This window comes from Equus przewalskii, chromosome 18, assembly GCF_037783145.1.
Source record: "Equus przewalskii isolate Varuska chromosome 18, EquPr2, whole genome shotgun sequence".
Classification (NCBI taxonomy): domain Eukaryota; kingdom Metazoa; phylum Chordata; class Mammalia; order Perissodactyla; family Equidae; genus Equus; species Equus przewalskii.
In genome coordinates, this window is record NC_091848.1 from 23,661,103 (window position 1) to 23,687,001 (window position 25,899).

Genomic DNA, 25,899 nt, shown 5'->3' on the forward strand with positions numbered 1-25,899 from the left:
TGGTGGCCTATTTACCTGTTTACTGAGAGTCCTCGGGGTGAAGATTTGTCTTATTCATTCGTGTCTCCAAGGCATGACCAACAAAAAGAACTCTTTGAATGTTTGCTGAATTGAACTAGATTAAACTGTTCCCGTTGAGAGCTTCGTTAAGGTCATCAGCGCTCAAGAGTGAGCGATGTATACGTTCTACATTTCCACAAATGTGTTTGTATTTTCCCATCTCACTTTTCATAGCAGGGAGCTGAACTACCACACCTGACCCTAAGGCACAGAGCGTTTCATGCACCAACATGATTTATATTTATCCTCAATGATCTAAGCATAGACAGAAACCTCACTTGTAATTTTCCAAGTCTTTTTTTATCTGCTTTGAACATTAGCTTCTTCTAACCATAACTTTTCTATGAAAATTAAATTTACTATCAACTCTAATACCTCTAACTTCCCAAACTGCTGAGAAGCACAAGCACACTACGCCACATCTGACATGAAATAAAACTCTGTGGAGAGATCTGAAATCATACGATGAGAATAAAGCACATTGGGTAATGCGGTTACTATGTTGTTACCATTGTTGTCGCTTTTTAAATACAGCATATGAAACAGGATCTCTTAATCTTTTTCCCCAACTTGGGGATTAGAATGAATTTCCAGTGAGCTCATCTGAAAGCTCTATCTCTTGGACTGAACGACAGACTCTGTTCTTTGAGTCAAAGTTGTGCCAAGCTGATCCAAAAACCAAACAGAAAGTCTTCAAAGGATCTTGAAAACTAAGGCTCCAGGAGGTGGGGGGCGGGGGAGGGGTCTCAGGAACATGGACCCAAATCACTGTGTAAAAAGTAGAACGTATCCTGTCAAGAAGAGTCGATCACTCTGCCACAGCCAGCAGGGTATGGATGTTCACATTTTTAAAAAAAACAGTATTCTGAGTCTCTGCAAACCTCTTTTCTACATTGCAATACAACCGTTGGACATTAAGAGGTCAAGACACTGGACTGTGCCGAAGGTGCAATTCTGTCTGGCACTGACAGCTTTAGGCCAGGGTGAGCCTCCTGTGAGCATAAAAAATAGAGGCTTCTGATGGGGAGGACAGAAGTCTTTTGTCTCTTTCAAAGCAAACAGCCCCTCCCAGCCCCACCTCCCCAGACCTGTCGGATGGAAGAATCTACCAGATGTTGTTGACAAGGAGCCCAAGGCTTTCACACCAAGGACTCCATGTGGTTTAAATAGAAGGAAAAACAAAAAGAAAATAAAAAAAGAAACACCTTTATTTCCCTGCCTTGCTGAGTGAATCCTTCAGCAAACTTGTCAGAACGAAAATGAGCTAAGTTTGTTTTCTTTTCCTGCTCAGAGATAGGCAGCTTGGCAGAAAGGGCACTGACTCTGAAATGGACAGACCTGGGTTTTAGACTCCTGCCTTACTATTTGCTGACCTGGGGCAACTCGCTTGGTCTCTCTGAAACTTGGTTTCCTCACCTGTAGAACAAGAGTAATAACAGCCAGTCACCAGGTCACTATGATGGTTAAGTGAACTGATAACACAAAGGTGCCTGGCATTGAACACGGTGTGGGGCAGGTGCGTCCTGAATGTTCAATATTGCTCTTTTTCCCTCCTGAGTTAGGTCATGCACACATTCCTGGCTAGTCTCGTGTGACTTCCAAGGAACCCCCACGGGGAGCCGCGGGAAGCCCCTGGTGTATGGCCTAAACCCCAAGCCCAGCCCGCTGTCTGCAGCGGGACGGCCGCGGGGGAGAGGTGAGGAGGAGGGTCTCCGGCCCGCTGTCCGGCTCCCCGCGTGGTCCTCCCGCCTCCGCAGTCACACAGACACAGCTCCCGGGACGATCCTCCGGATGTGGGTGTACGACTTCCTGATGGTGACGCTGCCGTGGTGCGACACCCCCCGGGGCAGGACGCACTCCTCCGTCAGCTTCTGGGCCTCGGGGTCCCAGCACAGCACCGTGGCGATGACCTCGTTCTTCTCGTCGCGCCCCCCGGTGATGTAGAGGCGGTTGTTGCAGGGCGCGATGCCGCAGCTGGCTCTCTCGTGGCTGAGCTGGGTCACCAGGCACCAGGTGTCCTCCAGAGGGCTGTAGGCGTACAGCGCTCTCATGGCCCCGCCTGAAGTCGAAGGGAAACGCCGTTGGCATCTATTTTTCTGGTTTTCTTCCCCTTTAACAACTAAAGTCCTACTTCTGGTTAGGTCGAGTCTACCATCTTACCAAGAGATTGACGGCTCTTCAGAAAGCCAGAGTGGATCACTGGGGGCAGGAAATGCTAGAGACACTTCACAACACCCTTTAAATTCTGCAGCCAGGTACCAATCAAGTTCTAAGGGACACCTGGCTTAACATGGCTGCCAAAATGTACCCTAAGCCTGCTCGAGGGAAGAAATCCCACCTGGTGCATTGGTAGACTCAGCTCACGATCCCAGCTCTGCCACTTTTTGATCTGTAACCATGAGCACCAAGACTATGGTGGCTATAAGACCCAGAGGGACCATGCGCAGAAAGGACCTGGCAGAAGGCCTGGGACATAGAAGCCATCGATATATGGCAGTGACTAGAGGTGGTGGCATCTCTTGTAGACTGAATATGACCTGTGACACCAGCCCAAATTACCCATCTTGAATTAGGCCTTTGAAGCAGAGTCATGAGGCTGACCAAAAACACACATGACACCTGAAGCAAGGGAGAGAAGTGGGTTTTCCTTAATCTCTTCCTGTATTTTGCCTCCCTGAAGGCTTCTCTGCTTAGCTCTTATTTGCCAAAGTTCTTTGTTTTTGGCATTTCCCTAATCCTGGCTAACATTAAAAACACCTTGCACTGTTGGCCAACATTCTCTTTCCCGTTCTGATTTTATTGCTCTGAAGTGAGGCCTGGCTACCCATATTTTTGTGAAAAGCTCCCTAGGTGATTCTAACGTGTAGTCAAGATTGAAATCCATCATCCTTAACAACTGCATGCCAATTGTGGTCTAGCTGGCCAGGCTTTCCTTCTGGCTAAAAGCAATTTTTCAGAGCCCCCAAAGCAAGGAGGGAGAGCAAAATTCCCATGAACACAAAATAAATAATGACAGCTGCCATTCATTGGGCACTCATTATACTGTTCACATTTCAATTTCTGTACATTTGCTAGGGCTTACAACACAACTGTGTTCCTGCAGCAACTTCTGGCTCCTCCCCTGGGCCCTAGTGTCCATCTACTTTATAGTCTCCTAAAAGTGGGCCAATTCTGCCTCCAGGGCTGCAAAGGGAAAGCTCACCAAAGCCATTCCATCTTTTCGTCCTTTTCTAACCCCTCCCACATCACCCAGGAATTCATGAGCTCCCAGGAGGGCCTTGTCTGATCTACCTGCATGGCTGCATGGGCGGGGGACCTCGGATAAACAAGAAGCCATTTGCTCACTTACCAACAACATAGATGTGGTTCCGGAAACTCACTGCATTGATGCACTTAGCCTCCACTGGCATAGGTGACTTTAAATTCCACTTATTGGTTGAAGGGTCATAACACTGAGTCTTGTCTGTGGCCAGTTTCCCATTGGGCCCTCCCCCAATCACATAGAGCTTCTTCTTATGGCTGGTGGCTGCGAAGGAACTGACATGGACAAGGAGGGGCGCGGCCTGCAGAGGCACAGGACACCAGGAGAAGCTGTCAGTAACACTACCCGCATTGCTTCGGCGGCTCACAGGACATAGGCTAGGAGCCAGAGGACGCAAGCCTGGGCATCCTTTGCCTGAAGTCACAAGGCCTGTAGGCTTGACTCCTCCTGAGACACAGAGAGGATCAAAGCGCACGTTTCCCACCCTCCCTCCAGGCTCCAGCAGGCTGGAGCAGGCCGTGTGTTGGATGTTTCCAGCCTGTTTCTCAGAGTCCAGATGAAACCAGCCAATGTGGGGGGAAAATGTTTTCTCAAACATGCGTATTCATATTCTTTCATGTGTTCATTCATTCAAAAAATATTTACTGAGTGCCTACATTGTCCTTGGTGCTTATATCCAGGAAGAAAAGCTGGTAGAAGGGTTTCAGGTGGCCACAGGTAAGCGGACTCCCCCGCTCTGGGGCAACATGCAGATTTGGGGATTAAGCTAGACTCATGCTTCTACCCTGTGAACCCCAGGGCACGACAGGGGACTTCCAAGAGCCTCTTGCCCATTGACATGACCCTCTTGGGTCATGGAGCAACTCTGTGATGCGACTTGATGAATTGAGATCTTGGACACAACCCCATCAGTGTTAAGGGCTCCCTATATAGCCCTTTTCAGGTTGCCTGGTCTTAGCTGGATGCCATGATGACCTGGCTACCTTTTCTTGTGCCTATGATGACCATGTTTTATACTTCCCAAAGCTGGGACTTACTCTGACATATGATCTGAGAAGGAGAAAGCAAATTTGAAATTGTGAATAAGCTGGAAATACAGGAAGTGGGATCACTTTACCTTTTTTTTTTATTGTGGTCTGGACACTCCACCTGTGACCTACCCTCTTAGCAAATGTTCGAGTGCACAATACAGGATTGTTCTTTACAGGCACAATGTTGTACCGCAGATCTCCAGAGCTTATTCATCATGAGTGATGGAAACATTATGCGTGTTGATTAGCAACACTTTACCTTTTCCTGAGTATGGTATATACCTGAGGTTGCATTGCTCATGTCTTGCAGGCAGGCTTGTAAATGGTTCAACATTAATAGGCAGATAAATAAGGGCTGACTTCTTCTTTTTATTATGTTTTTAATGTTATACATGATGTTGTTGACTGGAATCTTTTTTTCTTTTTGTACTTTTTGGTGAGGAAGATTGACCCTGAGCTAACATCTGTTGCCAATATTCCTCCTTTTTTTTTCTCCCTAAAGCCCCAGTATGTAGTTGTATATCCTGAGTTGTCAGTCCTTCCACTTCTTCTATGTGGGAAGCCTCTGCAGCATGGCCTGATGAGCAGTGTATAGGTCTGTGCCCAGGATCCGAACCAGTGAACCCTGGGACACTGAAGTGGAGTGTGCAAACTTAGCCACTTGGCCACAGGGCTGGCCCCCATGGGCTGACTTCTAAACACTACCAAATGACTCTGTGTTCAACAGAGTGTCATAAAGGGATGCCCGTGTATCCAGTGTGGAGAAGACAAGGGCAGATGGCATCAGATGGCAGAGACTCTGGGCCAGGACATGCACCAAGGTTAGGACCAAGCCTCCCCTCCACGTCTGGGGTCCCAGCCAGGATAGAACAGGCGCCCATAGAGCTTCCCCACCCAGAAGGAAGTTGTTTCTGGGACCTGATCAGCAATGCTGAAGCAATGGCTCCTATGAGGAGGGAAGCACAGAGCCACCAAAAATGTTCTCAGTGGGAGCAGGGAGATGAGAACGCTATCTACCTACATCAGGGTACACCTTTTTTTGAAGCTTTGAAGTAACAACACAAACAGAGTTACTCATAGAAATAATCCCCTGTACCTCTGACCAGCAGTTGTGGAAGGGGTCGTAGGTCTCCACGTTGTTGATCCTCTGCAAGCCATCGAAACCGCCCACCACATAGACCTTGCCGCCCAACACCACCATCTTATGCCTCCAGCGGCCTATGTTCAAATACTCAATCTGAATCCATTTATTGATTGAAGAATTATATTTCCAAACATCATGCTGTGTTTCTTTACCACCTAGAAGAGATACAGATCATTTAAGTAACCACCAGATGTGCCAGAAATACAGCTTCTCCCATAATTTCCTACAAGTCCCTAAGTGCTGAATCTCCAGGCTGGCCCCTCTAAGGGCAGACAAAGAAATCCTGAAGGTGTGTGTGGTCTGGTTGGGGAAACAGAGCCAACACAGGGGGACAGGGAGCGACAGTGTAAGGCTGGGATGAATCGTGCGCCAGACTGTGTCATGTGTCACCTCCGTGCCATGAGAGCTCAGAGAAGGGGTGGGCTTCAGAGAGGTGGCATTCAAGACCACCTGGGCAGGTGGGGGCCAGCAGGAGCCTGGACTCGGTGTTCGTGCAGAGGAGGGGCAGTACAGGTGAGGCTGGACCATTTCAGGCAGGGATAGACGGGCCTTGACCAGCAGGCAAATTAGAAAGCAGCTTACGTTCTATGTTTGCTATCTATTTAAACAAAAACAAAAATACACACCCGGAAAAATCACCAAGAAATCTTAGAAAATTCTCTTGGTTCATATCTTTGATCTATATAAAAAATATAAGTGGGGTTTGTCCTATTTTTAAGTAATTTCTATTAGCTCATTTGAGAGTGAGCTGGTAAATTTTTTTCAAGACATTTCTCTTCTAAACGGAAAATACGTAATTCAGTTAGGGAGACAGACCCAGACAAAGGAGAGCTGACTTTTTTGGTGACTTTAATTAAGTATTTTGATGGCTTTGTGTTTCCTTTTCCCCATCAGCACAGAATACCACCAACTACCTAAAGCAAAAGACGTCCTTTTCAGCCTCATAATGCGCACTAGTGTGGCAGTGACTCTCCCTGACGATGCTCTGCGCCACGGGGAAGTGTTTCTCTGCAGGGAGCCCAGAAATGGGGTTCCTCGTTCAAGGGGGGGCGCAGCTTAAATTTTTATAGGTGCTGCCAAGGAGCCCTCCAACGCTGTCCTTGTTGACCTTTCCCATACCCCACCCGCAGCATCAGGAGGGGTTTTGGTTGGTTGGGTTTGTTTTACAGCGTGATGGAGAGGAATGATGCCACGGTTTGGTTCTCCTGGCCGGCCGGGAAGCCTCAGCTTCTTCCTTCTCCATGAATTTTTGTTCGTATAATTTAACCATTTTTCTCTTTGGGTTGTGTACATTTTAGAGGTCTCTATTTATTCAAAACACTGTGACATTGACCTCATTTAAGTACTGTCAAGAATTATAAAATAATTATAAACTTTCAAAGAAATGCATGTAATCTTTATTAAAAAGGAAAAATAAAACTGCAGTTTTTACTTCAGGATGGAAAGCAGACCTGATGGACCGGGCAGGCATATCATGTGCATTGATGAAAGACGTGTTACTGCAAAGATGTCAACCCTCCTCAGGTGAACCTACATATTCAGTGCCTTCAGGACTTCTCAGGGAACTTGAAGAGATCATTCTAGATTTCATTTGGAAGAGTAAATTTGGAAAACTTTCTAGGAAATTTTTGAAAAAGAATAATGAATAAGGGGGCTTTCCCTAGCAAATATCAAAATATACTAAAAAGCTGTGATAACAAAAACATGGTGGTACTAGCATAAGACTAGACAAACCAATCAATTAAAAACAGTTAGGAATAAAGAAACAGGCTAAAAGATATAGAGATTATTAAATGTGATATTAGAAGAATTGGCTATTTGTCTAGAGAAAAATTAAATTAGATCCCCATTTCACATTATGTTTAAAATAAAATTCAAATGTAAATGCTATAGAAGTAATTGGAGAATATATAGTAGAAGATATTAATGATCTCGGGCTAGGGAGGGGTTTTCTAAGCATGACATAAACCCAGAATCATATAGGAGAGAAAGTTACTATATAAAATATAAAGTTAAAAGACAACCACAGTCTGGGAGAAAATATTTGCATGGCAAATAGCAATGGACGTATATAATAAGAACTCCAAAAAACTAGTAAGAAAAAGACAAAGCACCAATAGGAAAACAAAGGGTAGGAACTGATCATTTTTTAAATACATACATTTAGCTAATAAATATATGAAAATATGTTCAACCTTATTAATGATCCAAGAGTGTAAATTTAAACATTCTAGTCTATTAAAATCTATTAAAAATGTAATTGACTGATAATAAAAAATGTTGTCAAGGATGTAGAAAACGGGCACTGTCACTCAACCTTGCTTGCAGTGTAAGTTGATACCTTTCTGGCAGACAATTAAGCAATATCTACAAAAGTTCTAAATTCAAACGTCTTATGACCACTTCTAGGAATCTCTCCATATAGCAGCACAAGTTCATAAATATATGCATTGAAGAATGCTTATTGTAATATTTTTTTCACTAGAAAAATAAAAACTGAAAAAAATTATGGTTCATCCATACAATAGACTTGCCCAGCAGCTGGCAACAAGAATAACAATACCGATCATCACAATAATAATAGTGATGGCTAACAGCATTGAGCTCTCACCATGTGCTTGGGACTGTGCGGTGCTTTACATGTATTAGATCACTTAACACATATGATAGATCCATTATACCGACATGTAATGACTTCCAGAATGGACCGTTAATTGAAGTACAAGTTTCTGTTGATTGAACTGTGTATAACAAGCATGCTTTTGTGTATTACTTATATCATTTTTAAAAAGACAACCTCAAATTGAAGACATGGGAGGGCGAGTTGTAGAATAATGTGTACAATGTATGTGGCAGATTGTGATTACCAAGCCTGTCTTTTCCTCCTGCATTTCCCAGCCCACCTGCACGGGGCAGCGGTGGGGGGAGTGCAGGCAGAGCATGTGGCTAGTTCTTGCCAATGGAATGTGAACAGAACTGGTGCCTCATATCCAGGCTGAGGCTGTTAGGAGTAGGTGTGCCTCCTCAACTCATTCAGTTTCTCCCTCTTCCTGAAATGCATCAACCTTGAAGGCCACAGGTGGAAAATGGCAGCATCACAACACAGAAGGAGCCTACGTCCCTGAATGAGTGAGTGGAGCAGATCTGCTCCCCCAACCCCCACATACTGTCGTGGTGATTCATGGTTTGTTCCAGCAGCTAGCATTACCTACTCTAAGACAATATAAAATCATTTTTGTAAAAAAAAAATAAAAATATATAGGATCGTAATGACACAGAGAAATTGCCATGTTTTACCTTACACTCTCTTTATTGTTTGGATCTTCTACAACAATTAAAAATATTTCTACAAGATAAAAGAAAGCAATAACCTAATCTATGATATTAACATATCCAAAGGAGAACTGATCTGCCTTTGATTTTGGAGGAAGCAGCTCTTTGCAAAACAAATGTAGGTTAGAGAAAACCTCCAAGAAGGGGGAAGTGATGCTTATCTCCTTCCTTGGGGCCCCAAGAAGAGCTGGGTGGCTTTTAATGTCATGGGAGAGCACGGGAGTCAGCGAACCTGAGTTGGAGTCCTGCCTGACATTTACTAGTATATTTCGTAACCTTTCTGAGCCTTGGTTTTCTCCATTTGTAACCTGCAGATTAAAATCATCTACCTTATAGAGTCGAGGCAAATGATTATATACTACCAAAGTGTAAATTCATCCACTATACTGTAAAGATGGTAGAGACTATGGCCTTTAGTAAATATTTATTGAACATGTACCATGTAACCAGGCCCAGTGATAGGTACTGGGAATGCAGTTTTGATTCTCATGGAATTTAAGGACTAATGGGAGACAGGCATGAAGTAATAGTAAATAGTTAAGCAAACAACTTAGAAATAAGAAATGAAAAAGTGCTGTGTGCTACTGGAACGTCTAAAAGTATGACCTAATAACCTTGAGGGGAGGGGTCAGGTTTGGGGGAAGAGCAGTTTTTATTCACTACTGTATTTCCAGTGCCCAGTTCTGTGTCCTAGGCCTATAGCAGACACTGAATAAACTCTCGTGTCACGTTCCTCCTTCCTTTTCCATGAAGGACTGGACCTGTCTGCCTGCTCCCCCAGTTCCTAATATAAAACTGCTCCCAGGGTAGTGTTTGTTAAGTAAAGATGCGCTGTCTAAGATAAGAGCAACTGAGCTCCTGGGTTCCATACCCTGACCCAGTCAGAGCTACATCATTGCCATTCACAGTAATTCTTCTAGGATGGCTGCCTGGCTCTCATTCAGGAAAATACGTAGAGCCGTTGGGGGCTTGCTTTGGCATCACATGGCTCCTGCTTACCTGATATGTAGACCTCATTTTTTAATGTCACGCATGCAAACTCCACCCATTTCTTATTCTCACTCTCCAGCTCATGCTCCGTCATCGGGAGCTTGGCCACCTCCAGGCGGCTGCGCCTCAGGGGGTCCAGGCAGGTTACCTCTGCCACAAACCGTTCATCCTTTGTGCAGCCGCCAATGATCATGAACACCTCAGACTGGAACTCATGCATCCTGGGCTTGGTGCGCTCCGAAATGATCTGGAAAACCAATGGGAGGACATAAGCAGGATGATACAGCGATTTAGAGCTCAGGCTATGGAGCAGACAAGCAGAGCCCAATTCCCAACTCTGCCACTGTATGACCATGTGATTTCACCTCATTGAGCCTCAGTTTCGCCATCTGTAGAATAGTGATTTTAATAGTTATCTACTGTTGACCTTTTGTTCAGAAGTTTATGTCTGTTTACCATCAAATGCACTTCCTGCCTCTTCCTTTTTACCTGGTCTGAGCCTTGAATCCTGGAATTTCATTTCTGGCCACCTTCCACTCCCCCCTGGTTCCAATTTCTTGATGATATCCCAGACTTTGCTCACTACCAGACTTCTTCTCGAAGAGAAGTCCTGACAGTGGGAACATAAGAGCAGTCAGAGACTTGGTAGAAAAGAACTAAAAGGGAGCAGGGTGGCCAGGGAGGTTGGGGCACTGGATCCCAACGTCAAGCATGTGACCCTTCACAGCCTTAAACAAGCAAAGAAATCCACACCCTGGATATTTGCACCCTGCTGAAAGAGCAGAGGTTTGGAATCACACGCATCAGAGTTTGGTCCTTGTTCCACCACCTACAGCCACATGACCTTGGAGAAGCAACACAATCTCTGTAAATGCCTGTAATCATTTCTGTGCCATCAGGTCACTGTGAGCATTCATGAGGTTGTGATGTAGAGGGATGTGGAGAGTATGCATGGCCCTCAATGCATGGTCATGGCAGAAGGAGCAGGAGGAGATGTCATACTGACATTATTAGGGAACAGGCAGCACTGTCCTCCTCCTGGTTTCATCCATCCCCTGGGCTTGATGAGGAAGGCTCTGCAGGTGTGCTGATGGGAGACAGAGAGGTGGCACCCATTGCCTGGATGGCCAAAGCAGCTACTTTTTCCTACAAGGTTAGGCTGACCTAACACAGAGTTTGGAACTTCAATCTTGCCCAGAGATGGTGACAAACAGGGTACAATAGCAAAGACTGAGCCCTCAAGTGGTGAGTCCAATCAATGGTCGCATGTAATAAGATAATCAGAGCAGCCAACATCCAACCTCTACTTTCCCATAAGAGACTTTGTTTTTCTGTGTCAAAGAGTCAAGTACAGTAAATTTTGCACCCTCAATTCTCGAGGCTGGATCATTGCCATAAAGTCTGTGGCAAGGCTCTCCTTTGTGGGTCAGCAGAAAAGAGTGGGGATATGGGGGGCGACAGGCTGAGCCTGAGGACATTGGCAGTGGAAATGCCATCTGCGATAAGGATGGGAGGGGTGGTCCCAGGAACATGGAGGCACTGTGAGAATACCAGACTCGTAGGAGAGGATCTAAGGAGTGAGTTAGCACCAAAGACAAACTTTGCCACTCTGCCATTTTCCCTCCAGCTACCAGCCCTGGTTCCGGCCCCTAAAGCTCCTCTCCCCACAGCCGAAGCGCAACCTCCAGCACCAGTCTGGTCCTCGTTCAGTGAGGATTTAGGGATTGCAGGGTGATGCTTAGAGGACAGCACTAGCCTCCCCTGTGACCCTCACTCCAGTTCTGAGAACCAGGCCTCAGCCTCCCCTCTGAAGCCCTCATCTTATTCACAGTGCCTGTTCTCCTGCCTCCAAAGCCTCCTGGCTAGTACGGGACTGGACTCACCGTGATCTTACTCCTGGCTCCCGGGACTGGCATCCCGTCCCTGAGTCCTGGCCTGTGGAAGACTCTGCTCCCACAGACTGAAGTCCCTGTGTTCCTGCTGCTGTCTGTATCGCCCCATAATATGTGCCCTCAATTCCCCATACCGCATCCTATCCACTTACCCTTGAAGCCATTTGGCATTATTTGCAATGTCACTTTGTCCTTTTCTCCAGGAAGCCATTCTTGATTTTCCACACAAGTTCCCACAGTCCTGAATTTCCCTATCACGGCACTTTTCATATGCCACTGTAAAGCCCCAATGGCAGGAATAGCCCTTTTTCTCCAACTTATCCTCAGCACCAAGAACAGGGCCTGGAGCTTGTGGGTTTCTATAAACATTAGTTGAATGAATGAATCAATGAATGAAGGGGCAAGCTAGGTAATCCAAGATCCAATACAGACTTTTTCCCGGCTAGATCATTTTGGAAACCAGCTTCCACAATGGCCGCCAGCAATCCCCACCTCCAAGTATTTACACCTTATGTTGTTCCCTCCCTATTGTTCCAGCGTTGGTCTCTATGCCAATAGAATATAGCAGAAGTGATGGTACGTCACTTCTGAAATTAGCTTATAGAGGTGCTACAGCTTCCGTCTTGATTGCTCTCTCAGTCTTTCCTGGGTCATTTGCTCTGGGGGAAGCCAGTGGCTGTGGAGAGGCCCAAGTGGCAAGACACTGAGGCTACCAGCCAACAGCCAGCAAGGAACTGACACCTGTCAACAATCCTGTGAGTGAGCTTGGAAACGGATCCTCCAGCCCCGTCTGAGCTTGCAGATGACTGCAGCTCCAGCCAACAGCTTGACTGCAACTTCAGAAGAGACCTTAGCCAGAACCACCCAGCTAAATCACTCCTAGATTCCTGACACCTGTGAGGTAATAAATGCCTGTTGTTTTAAATGCTGAGCTTTGAGATAATTTACGCAGCAAAAGATAACTAATACAATCATCTAGTTGATGGGACTGGCCGGATGTTGAGACCTACCTTGTAACTCAGCACCACAGAGCTGCCCAGTGGTGGCACTATTACCAAATTGTAAGTTCAGCTACATTTGGCAAGATAGTAACCCCAAAGGCATGACAAATGCCAATCTAATGTGCAAGTTTGTTGCAGACGCACAGAAGGGCTTGCCAATGAATTGCACGCAATGATCAGGCTTAACCAGTTTATTTTCAGTTTGTTAAAAATAGAGCAAACAGTTGCACCTTACTGACAACTCGTTGTCCACAGAGCCTATACAAGGGAACTAAACAGAAGAGACCATATTGCTTCAACAAAGCTGTCCTCAGGGGTGAGCCTCTGCTCCCACCGCCCTCAGGAATGAGACTCCCCCTACACTGCACATGTCAGAGCAGCCTTTGGTATAGATCAGGTTGGCCTCTGGAAACTTAGGAGGCAATGAAATGAAGGGGCAAATTTCTCTGCCCCAAAAGACCCCTCCTAATGAAGGTACCAGCTACAACTCCTAAATCAAATGTAAATTGACATTTGCTTTTAGGGTTCTAAAATTTCCTACTGTCACCACCTCCAGGAGCTTAGAGGAGGGACAAGGTTAAAAGGGGGAGATAATGATAGGACAAGAAATATTGAAGTTCGAGAAAGGAAGGTTAAGAGGGGGAATGTGTTCAGAGTATCCTGCAGGCTCACACCACTGTCATCGGGAAGAAACCCAAGACCATTCAAGCAGCGAGAAGACAGGGAGTTTCAGGGAATCAACTGGCAAGGACACCCCAATTCAGAGATCACAGTGGTTGGCTGGTTCAGTCACCCAGACTGTAAAATGGGAATGAGAAAGTGCCCTGAGCAGGATTTAGGGCGATAAGGCAGCAAAAACCTAGGACACAGTGAAAAGAGAGATTGTCACCTCCGAGAAAGAAAATGCTTGACTGTGGGAGAGAGGTCATCATAAAGGAACTGAGTAAGAATAAGAACAGCCTTCATTTGTGGGGCATGTACCATGTGCCAGACATTGTGCTAAGCGTGTCTCATTCGTCACTTCATTTAATTCTCAAAATAATTCTATCAGTCGGTAGGTATCATTATTCCCATGTTACAGGTCAGGATTGAGCCCTAGAGCAACTAAGTAGCTCGCCCGAGGTCACACTGCAGGTAAGTTGTGCAGTCCAGGTTCAAGCCTGGGTCTGCCTGACCACAAACTCAAGTTCCTGACACTGGAGTCTTCTCCAGAGATCAGAATTCTTTCTCCTCCTAAATCCAGAAGCCATAATCCCACTCCCCACCCTACCCCATTACAAACACAAAAGACAGAGCAGATAGTTCATGGCAGCAATTTTGCAGAAGTCCTAGTAGAGACATTTTATATCAGAGGAAAGCCTTTATCACCTACATTTCAGGGACTTGGGAAATGGGAAGCAGAAACAAAAATATCCAGAATGTTGGAGGTATAGCTGATCAAGACTCTGTACCTTAAACTATGAACAGAGAGCAGTTGCAGAGGCTGACACCTGTCTTCAGGTGTATGAGGGTTTTGATTCCCACTGCTGAGCCACCTGCCAGTGACCCACATACCCAGCACAAGATATTTCCCGTGTGGTTGCCTGGGTTTCCTCCATCAGTCTACTCATCACCCTTCATTTGCTTAGTGTCCTGTCTTCTCTGACAAGCTCACTAAGGCAGTGACTGTTTTTGCAGTGCCTGGTGGCATATCTGGCATATAACTCATGTTCAGGATTTATTTGTGAAAAATGAAAGCACAGCATATTAAAATATATGTGATACTGTTAAAGTAGTACTTAGGGGAAAATTTATAGCACTAATGACAATATTAGAAAAAAAGAAAGGTCTCAGATCAATTACCTCTTCTTCCATCTTAAGAAAATAGAAAAAGAAGAGAAAATTAAACCCAAAGTAAGCAGAAGAAAGGAAACAATCAAGATCAGAGTAGAAATAAATGAAATAGAAAACAGAAAAACGATAGAGAAAATCAAATGAATCCAGAAGATGGTTCTTTGAGAAAACCAATAAAATTGGTAAACCTCTAACCAGACTGATCAGGAATAAAAAGAGGAGACACAAATTACCAATATCTGGAATGAGAGATGTGACATCACTACAGATTCTACAGATATTAAAAGGATCATAAGGGATTACTGTGAACAACCTTATGCCAATAAATTCAGCAACTTCTATGAAACGGAAAAATTCTTTGAAAGACACAAACTACCAAAGCTCATTTTAAAAGAAATGGGTAACCTAAAGCCCTATGTCTATTAAAGAAATACAATTTGTAGTTGAAAACCTTCTCACAAAGAAAACGCCTGGTTCTGTTAATATCACTGGTAAATTCTACCAAACATTTAAGGATGTGTTTGCAGACTGAATGAGTGACAGTGGATCTGAGGACAACACAGAACTAGAAAAGGACACACAGAAAAAAGAGGAGGTTCCCAAGGGCCCTTAGACAGACAGTTCCTAAGCCACTTTTGGCTAAAATTTCTACCAATGGCCTAATGAAGAAGGCGTGGTAGCCCATCCCAGAACTATCATATGGTGGCATATATGTGTGGGTGTTCATGTGTCCAAACTTAACAAATCGTCCCTATATCATGACTTCATGATTGTTCTGTTCCTGTCCACTAAGCCTATTCTTGTTTTTATAAAGTTCTGGATAAAACATTTCTTTAGGAATTATTAAGGAGAACCAAGTATATCCAAATGACGTGTATTCACCATCTTGGTACCCATTTACTTGTTTAACAAACGTTTAACAAGCTGATCACTTACTATATACCAGGTACTCTCTTAAGGTCTGGAGATGAAAAGTCCAATAATGCATATTTCCTACCATAACCAGCTGCCAGTGTAGAGAGATATACAGATGAGGACTTCAATGGTTAACGTGCAGTGGTTGGTGCTATGATACAGCAATGCACGAGGTGCTAGAGAAGCAGAGAGGCCTCTGGAGAAGGTGATGGTTGAACTGAGCTTTGAAGCAGGAGCAGAAGTTAACTAGATAAAGAAGAGGAAAAAGGCATTTAAGCAGCACCTGCATTAGCCTGGAGGCTAAAAAAACACATGCGCTTTGGGGAATTACAATCAATGCCTTGGGACTAAAGCAGAAGAGAGAGGTTGGAGATGATGCTAGAGAAGTGGTCGGGAGGTGAAGGTCTTGAGGCCAGGCTCTGAGAGCTTAGGCAGGAAGTGTGGGCTTCATCCTGAAAGTGGTGCGGAGCCAGTGAAGAGGCTAAGCCCAGGAGCAAAATGATTAGGCTTGAGTTTTAGATCAGCCAGCCAGTGAATGAATTGGAGAGAGGTCAGACTGCAGGCAGGAAGGTGAGTTTTGAGGAATTTTCAGAAATTCAGAAAGGAAATAATGAGAATCTGAACCAAGGTAATGTCAGAGGAGTTCCAAGAGACTCAAGGTTCCCCCATAGTGGGCAAATTAGGAAAGTAGCGCCATGTGGAATGGAGACTGGAGAGAGCACGTTCCGTTCATGTGTGCATCACCCCCACCCCCCTCCCGCCCCTACACAACTGAGGAGACGAAGGCTGTGGCAGGCATGGTGCTGGGTGATTTCCATAACTCTCCTAATCCTCTCAGTAGCTGTCTACGATGTAGTATTATCCCATTTTACAGATGAGAAATCCCAGGGCTTCTGGAACTGCCCAACTCAAACTATAAGCAGGGTAGCATCTTCTCAATGCCCTAAGGAATTGTGAGTAGCCTCACCTGTGTCTCTGTGAGGCCCACTAACCCCTACACTTTGTTTTAACTTCAGTACCTCTCAGCGTCAGCTCACCTCATTGCCAGAAAGGTGGTACATCCTGGCTTCCTGGAGCAGCGGGAAGACCTCCGGGCACTGCCTGATGAGAGGGTCTGCTTCCACCGTCTCCACAAAGTACCACGGGTCCAGAAGCGGCAAGCGCACGTTCTCCAGGACATAGGGGAGCAAGCAGAGTCGTTCCGACTGTTTGTGCCGGACCCAGCTCATCACAGTCTCAAACACCTGCGCCTCCTCCGTCACATAAAGGTCATCACTCTTCAAGATGTGGTACAGAGTGTCCACAGGAAGTTCGAGGAACTCCTCAGAGTTCAGAATCTGCACAAAGTTTTGGATGATGTAACTTTGAACCTGCTTCTTTAGACTGTCCAAGGAGTGTGTGTCCGCCAGCCTCAGTATTCCAACACAATTTTCTGGGTTCAAGGCTTCTGTGAGGAAGCTGGCACAGGCATCGACCATCCGCAGGAACTAAGACAACAGAAGGGCAGCAAATCAGGCCAGAAATCATTAGTCCATAAGGAGGTTTAGCAGTCAGTTGTGTGCGTTAGTGGAAATTTAGCAACAACCTAAATGACCAATAATAGGGAACCAGCTAAATAAATGAAAATACAGTCATGTTTTTGACAGCTTTATAATCATTAGGAAAACACATTGTAGAAGAATACTAAATAACATAGAAAATGTTCATAACGTATCGACTTTAAAAACTCGTTCACTGAATCTGTTCAAGCCTCTAGATTTAATCAGCAATTTACAGGAAACAGGAGAAAGAGGAACATGTTAGATGACGCCGTGGGAAGAAATCAGCAAAATCCAGACTGTGGGAAATTCTACAGAACAACCAGTTCAGTTTCTTCAACAAACACATCACAAGGGGAGGAAGAGAGAGAGAGAGAAGGGGAGGAGGAGATTTAAGAGACACATCAACCTATCGCAAACTATAGACCTTAATTGGATCTCTGACTTAAAATAATTTAAAAAGTCAGAGAAATTTTTACAATGACTAATATTTGGTGATATGAAGCAATTATTATTAATTTTAAGTGTGATAATGGTGTTGTGGTTATGTTTAAAGAAGAACTCTTATCTTTTAGAGATATATGCTGAAATATTTACAGACGAAATGAGAAATCACTTCACAAAATCAAATGTCTATTATGATCCTATTTTTATAAAGAAAAAATACATAGAATATAGGCATAGAAAAAAGACTGAAGGATATACACCAAAATACTTACAGTTGTTACCTCTCTATGTATCAAGTATCTTAAAACAAATTATGCTGCAGTAACAAACAACCCCCAAACCTCAGGAGCTTACAGCAGTAAGTGTTATTTCTCACTCACATTACATGTTCTTCACAGGACTCTTTATTCCAAAACCCAGGATGATGGAAAAGCCCTTAACGTAGGTATGCCAGTCTTGTGACAGAAGGAGAAAAAAGATGGCAGAACCACACAAAGGCTCTTAAATCTTTTGCTCAGAGGTGGCACATGCCATTTCCACTCATACTTAACCGGCCAGAGTAAGTCACGTGGCAAAATTTGTTGTCAAGGGAGCAGTAATCCTCACACAGAAACAGGTCCTATAGGGATGGACAGGGAATGTACTGTATACATATGATAAGGCACCACACTCTCTAATAAGATGATGAGCATTTTTCTTATTTTGTTTATTTATATATTTTCCAAATCCTCTAAAATGAATAAGTAATCCTTTTGTAATGAAAAAGTTAATTTGTAAAATTGATTGGCTTCCATGTCTTATTTTTAAATTACCATCATCCTCATAAGAATATGAGTCCCTTACGCGCATACAGCTCTTGATGGCTTACAAAGCGCGGTCATGTCCATTATATTATTTAATACTCATTGTTCAGATGAGGTGCTTCAAATGCATCAGTTCATTCTTATTCGCTGCTCTCTGGAGCTTAGCTTTGAAGGCGTCCGACCTCCTATCCCCTTCCTTGTCCACTGGGCCCCTTATAGTGTTCTATAGTTATCAGCGTTCTTGGGTTGATCAGTTAGCGGAAGAATGGGAACAGGGAGGCTGAAGGGGCAGGGCTGGTGGGGAGGGCCGGTCTGGTGAAAGTATAGATGGGCAGACCTGACCGGGGATGGGTGCAGCTCGCACAGGAGAAGCTCTAGGGATAGGAGCTGGGGGTGGCAGGGTTGTGGGGCCTGAAGGGTGGGCATGAGGGCAGGACTGGTCTTGAGTGGACCATATTAACTTAGGCTTTGTCCTACTCCAGAACATTCTAGGGGGAACACATCCCTGATTTTTGGGGTCGATCCCAAAATGTTATCTTTCCACATCAGACCACACTTTCCAATTGTCAGTTTAGAACACATCGGCCTGAGGGTCAATGCAATGTTGGGGAAAGCCTGAGTTCTGCCTCAGACCACCCTGTCTGCTGGCCCCAACCGCCTGCAGATCTCCTCGCATGAGCAACTGTGCAAACGGTTAAGACTGAGAATTCTAACACCTGTTTAGTTGTTTGCAGATTTTCAGTTCAAAGAGTAAAAATATACAACCGAGATCAAGCCTCGCTGAGCCCTCAGACCCTGTGACCAGAGCCCTACGTGGCCCTGCCCACAGAGACATCCTGGAGGGCTGAAAGGGAACTCACTCAGAGGGGGGCCTCCAGGGCGATGCAGCAGGTACGCCGCGCAGCGTTTGTGTGAGAGGAACATGATATGAACATCAAATAGATTTTCTAAATATGTGGACTGTCTTTGGGAAGCCACCTAAGACCCTGGTCACAGCGGTCCTCTGGGGAGGGGAACTGGTAGCTGGGTCAGCGCAGAGAGGGAGAATTACTTTTCACTGTTTCCCATTTTGTACCTCCTCGAATTGTGAGCCATGTGGAGGAATTATCTACTTAAAATAAATAAAGTTTCTCATGAATAGAGAAAACGCTAGAACGGAACATATCAAAATGCTAATAATGGTTATCTCACTTGCGGTTTTAGAAAGTTATTCATTTGTTTTTTTAGACTTTGTTGCATAGTCCAAGCTTTCTGCGTGGAGCATGAAGTTGCTTTTAAAAATCACAAAAAATAAAGTAAAATAAATACTTCCTTATGATTTTCAAGTACACAATGAAAAGATAAAATAAAATGTAAGCAATAAAATAGAGAGCACCTACCATATACCAGCCCTTTATACTAACCAGCTCACAAAATCCTCTCAGCAACACTACAAAGTAGATATTTATTATCGTACCTGTTTTATAGATGAGGAAAAGAGATTCAGAAAAGTGAAGTAATTTCCTCAGAGACTTATAACCAATAAGAGATAGAGCTAAAATCTGAACCAGTCTTATCTGGTTCTAAAAATGCATATTTTTACACTATTTCAAGCTGCCTCTGGTCAAATAGCATGTACAATGGTTTGGCAGATGCTGTGCTGATTTGCACACATCAGCGGAGAGCACAGATGATCTGATCTGCCCAGACACTGGGGGGCCTGGCCAGCAAGATGCCAGTTCCTACCCCTGCTTGGTGACGATGGATGAGCAAAGAAGGAAACCATGAAGGAGAATCGAATCAAGCACCGAAGCTCACATTTGTTAGAAACGTTGGTCCAAATGTGTCTCTCCCCACTCAGAAAACGTTCGCTCATCCATTCCTCCACTCATTCGTTTCCCAAATATGTATTGAGCATCCGTTTTCTAGAAGGTCCTCTACTAGTGTTGGGGGTACAGAGGTGAGCAGAAAGAGACACAGTGCCTGTGCTCTCTGCAGCTGACAGACTAGCGGGGGAGGCAGACAGTAATCAAATCATCACACAGCAAGGGTAAAATTACAACTGTGATAAACACTATGTAACAAAGGTCAGGGCTCCCACTGCTGAAACTGAAGAAAGTTCTACCCTACGCCTCAAGCCGTGTACAGTCTGGCTCTCAGCCGTCGGCGGGACTCTCCCTGATGCACCCCCTCCACAGTCAGACCTGTCTATTCACCTCTCCAAACAGCCCTCAGCTTGCCTGTCACCACCTTCGATGCTCACGCCATTTCCTCAGCCTGGACCAGCTTTCTCCCCCACCAGTAGCTGCTAAAATCCTGCTCTCCCCACCAGGGCAAGTTTGACTCCAAAGCCCCACTTTTTAAAAAAAGACTCAGGAGAGCTCACGCCAATTTCAACTGAGAAGTCCTCTTTTAAGTTTACCTCAAAAAGTTGGAAGAAGTGAACACCATGGGCATCACTTTATCTACACAGGCTGTTTTCTTCATTGAGTGTTAAATCTGGGGCTAGTCGACGGGCCCAGAGAGTCCATGAACCCCTACAATTGTATGCAAACATTTGTTTGCACGTGTGGCCTTTTTCTGGGAATTGAGTTTATGGGAGACACAGTGAGTTGCTCTCTGGTATCCATCCACCTGAGGACAAAGCCAACACAAGAGGGAGAGCCAGCCTGAGAGGACCAGAAAGAAAGAGAGCCACGGTCTTAATCAAACTCTGCTTGAAGCCTTCTCTGCCTCTGGACATTTGTAATGCTGGGTCAAAACGTTAAAAAGAAGGGAGGAGAAGAAGAGAAGGGAAGGGAAAAGAAGTGGAGAAATCCTACCTATTCATAAAGTCCTTTCTCAAAAACTACCTCCTCCTTCACGGCCTCTGCAATTGCCACAAAGAACCAATTTCTCCCTCCTCTGTGCTCCGCCGGGCCACTCGCTTGCTCCTCCTGTAATCGGAAGGCCAATTACATTTCTGCCTTGTACTATGGTCAGGCATCTCAACAGCAGGTTCTAGGTCATACTCTCGTTTTTATTTCCAGCACTACTTAGAATAACTCCGGCAAAGAAGAGAAGGGGAGAAAGAAAGGAAGAAAATATTTCTCAGACCTCTAGTATGTACCAAGTTCTGTGCTAGACCCTTTCCCGTTCGTTATTTTAACAAATAAATTTTTCTTTTTAACAAATATATTTTATTTAACAAGTAGTAATAAGGTAGGCACTAGTATTACCGTTTGTACAGAAGGCGAAATAGAGAATTCATAGAGTTAAATGCATTGCCCAAGATCACACAGCTAGTAGGTGGCAGAGATGCTGCCATCACTGGGCATCACTGCCTTTGTAACTGTTGCGTTGTTGAGCTAACAAAATGCCAGGAGGGTCTGAGAGGCCTTCTGAAGACAAGATGGGCAGGGGTCTCCAAGTTGCCTAAATTCCCCCTCCAAAATAGGCTTCCATAAACAATTTGAGTGTGAGGTGTGCGGGGCAGTATCATATGATCTCAGCCAGTGACTGGGGAACTGCGGATGCGTGGGGCCGTCATAGGGACAAGAAATTGTTTTCTTTTCTTTCTTTCTTTCTTTCTTTCTTTCTTTTGCTTCTTCATATTCAGGATTATTTAAGACTCGAGGGTAAATTTTCTGTCTCAGCCTGTCCCAATGACACATGAACTTGTTTGTTAAAGCTAAGCGATGACAGATAATGACAACAGACAACCAACTTCCTGTTTGGGGACCATGTGAGCAAAGGGTTACAGCCAGGCACCTGACTCTCTGACTGGGAGACTAAAAATACAGTCAGAGAAACCACTTGAGATACGGCTGCAGTTCCCACGAGAAGCGTCTGCCTCGAACAGAACGCTCCCCATCTCCATACTCCTCCTTGCGCTTCTCCTTCATGCTCTCCAGAACGTGGGTCCTTAGGGACTTCACCCACGTAATTCCACATCTCCCTAGAGGTTCCTTCAAATCTCCTCCAGAATAGCTGAAAGTTTTATTTTGGTCCAAATCAGCAATTCCATTGACCATAGTCCCTAAGGGACCTTGGACTTATTGCAAAGGGTCTATGAAGACATCGAGGTCCCTACCTTCAAGCCCCAACAAATCAGTGCATGTGAAGACTGTGTAAGTTGATGAGCTTAATAAAATTCAAATTTATTTGAAAGCGTTTCTCAATTCATTGTAAATTTTTTGTCACTCTTTTTATTCTCAGACAGCAGATACTAAAAGCAAAGCTGTCCTCCTGTTGGCTCTGTATTGTGTTAAAGAGGAGTCTTCATGCTTACAAATTGTGAATGACCACTGATCCTAGTCTTCTGTCCTTGCCTCTCCCTCTTTCTCAGGTTATATACCCACCTCAGACTGTGTGGGAATATGTTCCTTCCCCCACCACCAGGATGTCCTCTGCTCCCTCCAGGCTTTCTTTCCTTCTTTTTTTTTTTTTTTTTTTGAGGAAGATTAGCCCTGAGCTAACATCTGCTGCCAATCTTCCTCTTTTTTTGCAGAGGAAGACTGGCCCTGAGCTAACATCTGCGCCCATCTTCCTCTACTTTATATGTGGGACGCCTACCATGACTTGCCAAGCCTTGCCGTGTCCGCACCAGCGAACCCCAGGCTGCCAAAGCAGAACATGTGCACTTAACCGCTGCACCACCAGGCCGGCCCTCATCCCTCCAGACTTTCAGTCCTTGTCCTAGACATAGCTGAGAGGTCTGCTGGTTTCTTGGAGGTATATGGGGTGGGCAGGAAAGTAGGGAGCTAAGACCTGCCAAAGGCCCACTCAGTAAGGTGGGGCAGGTGCTGGGAGACAAAGACAATGACAGAGGTGGACTGACCTCAGAAGTGGGTCAGAGGGAAAGGAAAGGGGCAGTACCCAAGGGCATGGCAAGTCTGGTCAAGATTCAGGCAAGAAACAGTCTCTGACTTTCCAGAGGAGATAGTGGGGGCCCCAAAAGGCCAGCAGCACACAATAGGAGATACATGTGGGACACATTACGATTCAAGGGGAAATTGGCACAGCTGCGGCTTAGTGACTCAGCCCAGGGACATGGTGAAGGTCACGGAGGGACACCATTTGAGGGTTAAATGGAATGATTGTGTCTGGGACATGGCTGATGCTCAGGATGTCGAATGGGTGCAATGTGTGTATGTGTGTATGTGTGTGTATGTGTGTGTGTGTGTGTGTGTGTGTGTGTGTGTAGGGCACAGAGGCAGGTATCTCAGCGGAAGCCAAGTCTTGAGAAGCAGGTCGACAAATGCGTACAGCTGTAATAAGTGGGGTAGTGCGTAGAGAAGGCGGAAACCTTAAATGTTTGCTTACAAGTTCTCTCTGCTGGAACACTTTTCTCCCAACCCAACTGCCTCTTGTTGAAATCCTCCCCATTCTGTGAAGTCCAGTTCAATGCCATCCCTTCAGAGCCAGAACTTTTCTCAACTCCTACATTCTGCCTTGGAGTCTAGTTGGGTTGTCTGCAGGGTTGAAATCTCTCTGGGAATCCTTGTTTTTGAGGCTTCAAGGGTAGTGGATGCAGGCAGTGTTTGGAGTCAGAATTTCTGACCCTCAGTTTAGGCCCCAGATCATAGCTCCACCACTTGATGAGCTGAACTCTCTCTGAGCCACAGTTTCCTCATCCGGAAAGTGGTGAGAATAATAAAGGCCACCTTGGAGGCTCATTGTGAGGGTATTATCTGGTCTGCCCACCCACAGAAATATTGTCAACATCAGAGGGAATCAGGTGGGGGAACAAATATGGTAAATTGCTACATAAATGTGATCCATACTTACAATTTTTATCTTTATTTCTCCCTGACGGCTTCTCACAAAGTACTTTGCATGTAGTAGATGCTTAGTAATTTGTGGGAGTTAGTTGGCAGTAAAGTCAGAATCTGGTAGCAACGTGGATTTTCATTACAAGTGAAATCCCACATCCCACTTCCTGTATCCCACACCTATAGGCAGTAACTAGGGCATTCCAGGCTTACTGACTCAGGGAAGGGATGACAGGATGGACAAAAGAAGATGATTTTGGCTTTTGAGGTTCTAAATACACTTTCAGAGCTTATACTAGAAAAATAGCTTTAAAACACCAATTAGTGGTAATAACTGGGCCCTTTGAGTTTCAAAAGTCAGAAACCTAAAGAGTCTAGGTATAAAGTTTAGGCCAAAACAGTAGATTTAGGAGAATGGATAATAATGTAAGAGTCAGCTTTTCCCATGATCCCCAGGCCTAGAAGAGAGAGCAGAAAGGGTCTAGTCATAGAGTGAGAAAGACGCATGGGTCCCTGAGATGATGTCCTGCCTCCCAACTTAGGCAAAAACTCCAGAGTAAAGGGAATAGTAAAAAGCCCTTATAGGTTGTGGATCTGAGAACAAGAGAAAGTGCGCCTTGACTGCTGAGATGAAATCAGAAAGGCAGCAATCCAACAGAGCAGCAGCAGAAGAGAAATTGGAGCGTGCTGTTTCTAGACAAAGGGGGCCTATGGCGGTGCCTCCAAGGTCCCGATAGTTGACACAGAAGAGCAAATGGAAGTTTCCTGTGTGTCCCTGAGAGGGGCACAGAAGTAGCTGGGAGGATTGGCAGACCTGAAGAGGCCTCGCAAACAGGTCAAAAAGAATGCAAAATGACCCACAGGAACTGAGGGTCAGAACCAGGTGGGACTGGGGACTTTCAGTTGATGCCAGTGGAGAAGGGGTTGTTGACCAGAGAGAGACTGATGGGAACACAGATGCTCCAGCAGGTGCCAGCATGGACCAGTGATGCATATGACCATGGTAAGCCTGGGCCAGATGCCTGTTTCTATGATGTCCTGGCGCTATGTAAATGCCCCCTGGAACTGTATAAGCAACCTGTACCCTGAGTTGACTGAGCTTCCCTGAAGTGAGGCATCATCAAGTTGACTACAATTTCTGCCACTGGTAGAATAGGAAGCTCAGGATAGAGATTGAGTTCAACGTTAGAAAAATAATAGGTTAAATCACACTTTTTTTTTGTACACCTGAGTTTATAGCCTAAAATTTAGACCCTTTATACTAAGTAGAATTCTTACAAGAACAATATGAAATTCAAAAACAGCAAAACTAATCCGTGGTGACAGATGCCACAGTGGTAGTCACCCTTGGAGAGGTACAGCCTGTGGAGGGCACGGGGAGTGCTCTAGGACACCAAGCACGTCCTAGAGCTTGATCTGGGTGGTGGTTACACGGCTGTATACACATGTGAAATATCAGCCATCTGTGCACTTAAGATGTATACCATTTACTAAATGTAAGTTATAGCTAAAAGTAAAAAAGAGTAAACATTGAGAAGAAAAGAAATGAAATGATGAAAGACATCGTCTGGGCAGCAGCAGGCTCACTACTGAGGCGGGGACACCTGGTGGCCCCAAGGGTCCAAGTTTCCCCAGAGGGAGTTGGGCATGAGGGGTAGCAGCTGTGAGGTCTTGCCTCCTGACACACTCGGGGAGCACCACTGGTTCCCAGAATCTCCCGTTGGGCAGCCCTCGCTGAGGATGCTGACGGCCCAACTGCCTTCAGGATCGTGCCTTGTTTCAGGCTTCGCTCTGGGGGACGGACACAGTATGCGTAGTGGAAAACACACAGGCTACGCCTAAGCAGACAGGTGTTAAGTTCAGCCTCCTCTCTCATTAACTGTGAAACTTTGAGCACTTGCTTCTCATCACTGAGTTT

The 25,899-nt window shown here is 45.1% G+C and overlaps 1 protein-coding gene across 1 annotated transcript in view; it reads right to left on the reverse strand.

Annotated features, from left to right (window-relative positions):
• Positions 1-1,250: 1,250 nt before the first annotated feature.
• Positions 1,251-25,899, reverse strand: part of KLHL6 (kelch like family member 6) — a 54,694-nt gene continuing 30,045 nt past the window's right edge. The window contains exons 3-7 of the mRNA XM_070583239.1: positions 16,499-16,948; positions 9,830-10,067; positions 5,450-5,652; positions 3,410-3,623; positions 1,251-2,119 (exon numbers count right to left, since the gene is read on the reverse strand). Coding sequence (XP_070439340.1) covers positions 1,818-2,119; positions 3,410-3,623; positions 5,450-5,652; positions 9,830-10,067; positions 16,499-16,948 — 1,407 coding nt within the window. The 3' untranslated portion in view covers positions 1,251-1,817. The remainder of the gene's footprint in view (positions 2,120-3,409; positions 3,624-5,449; positions 5,653-9,829; positions 10,068-16,498; positions 16,949-25,899) is intronic.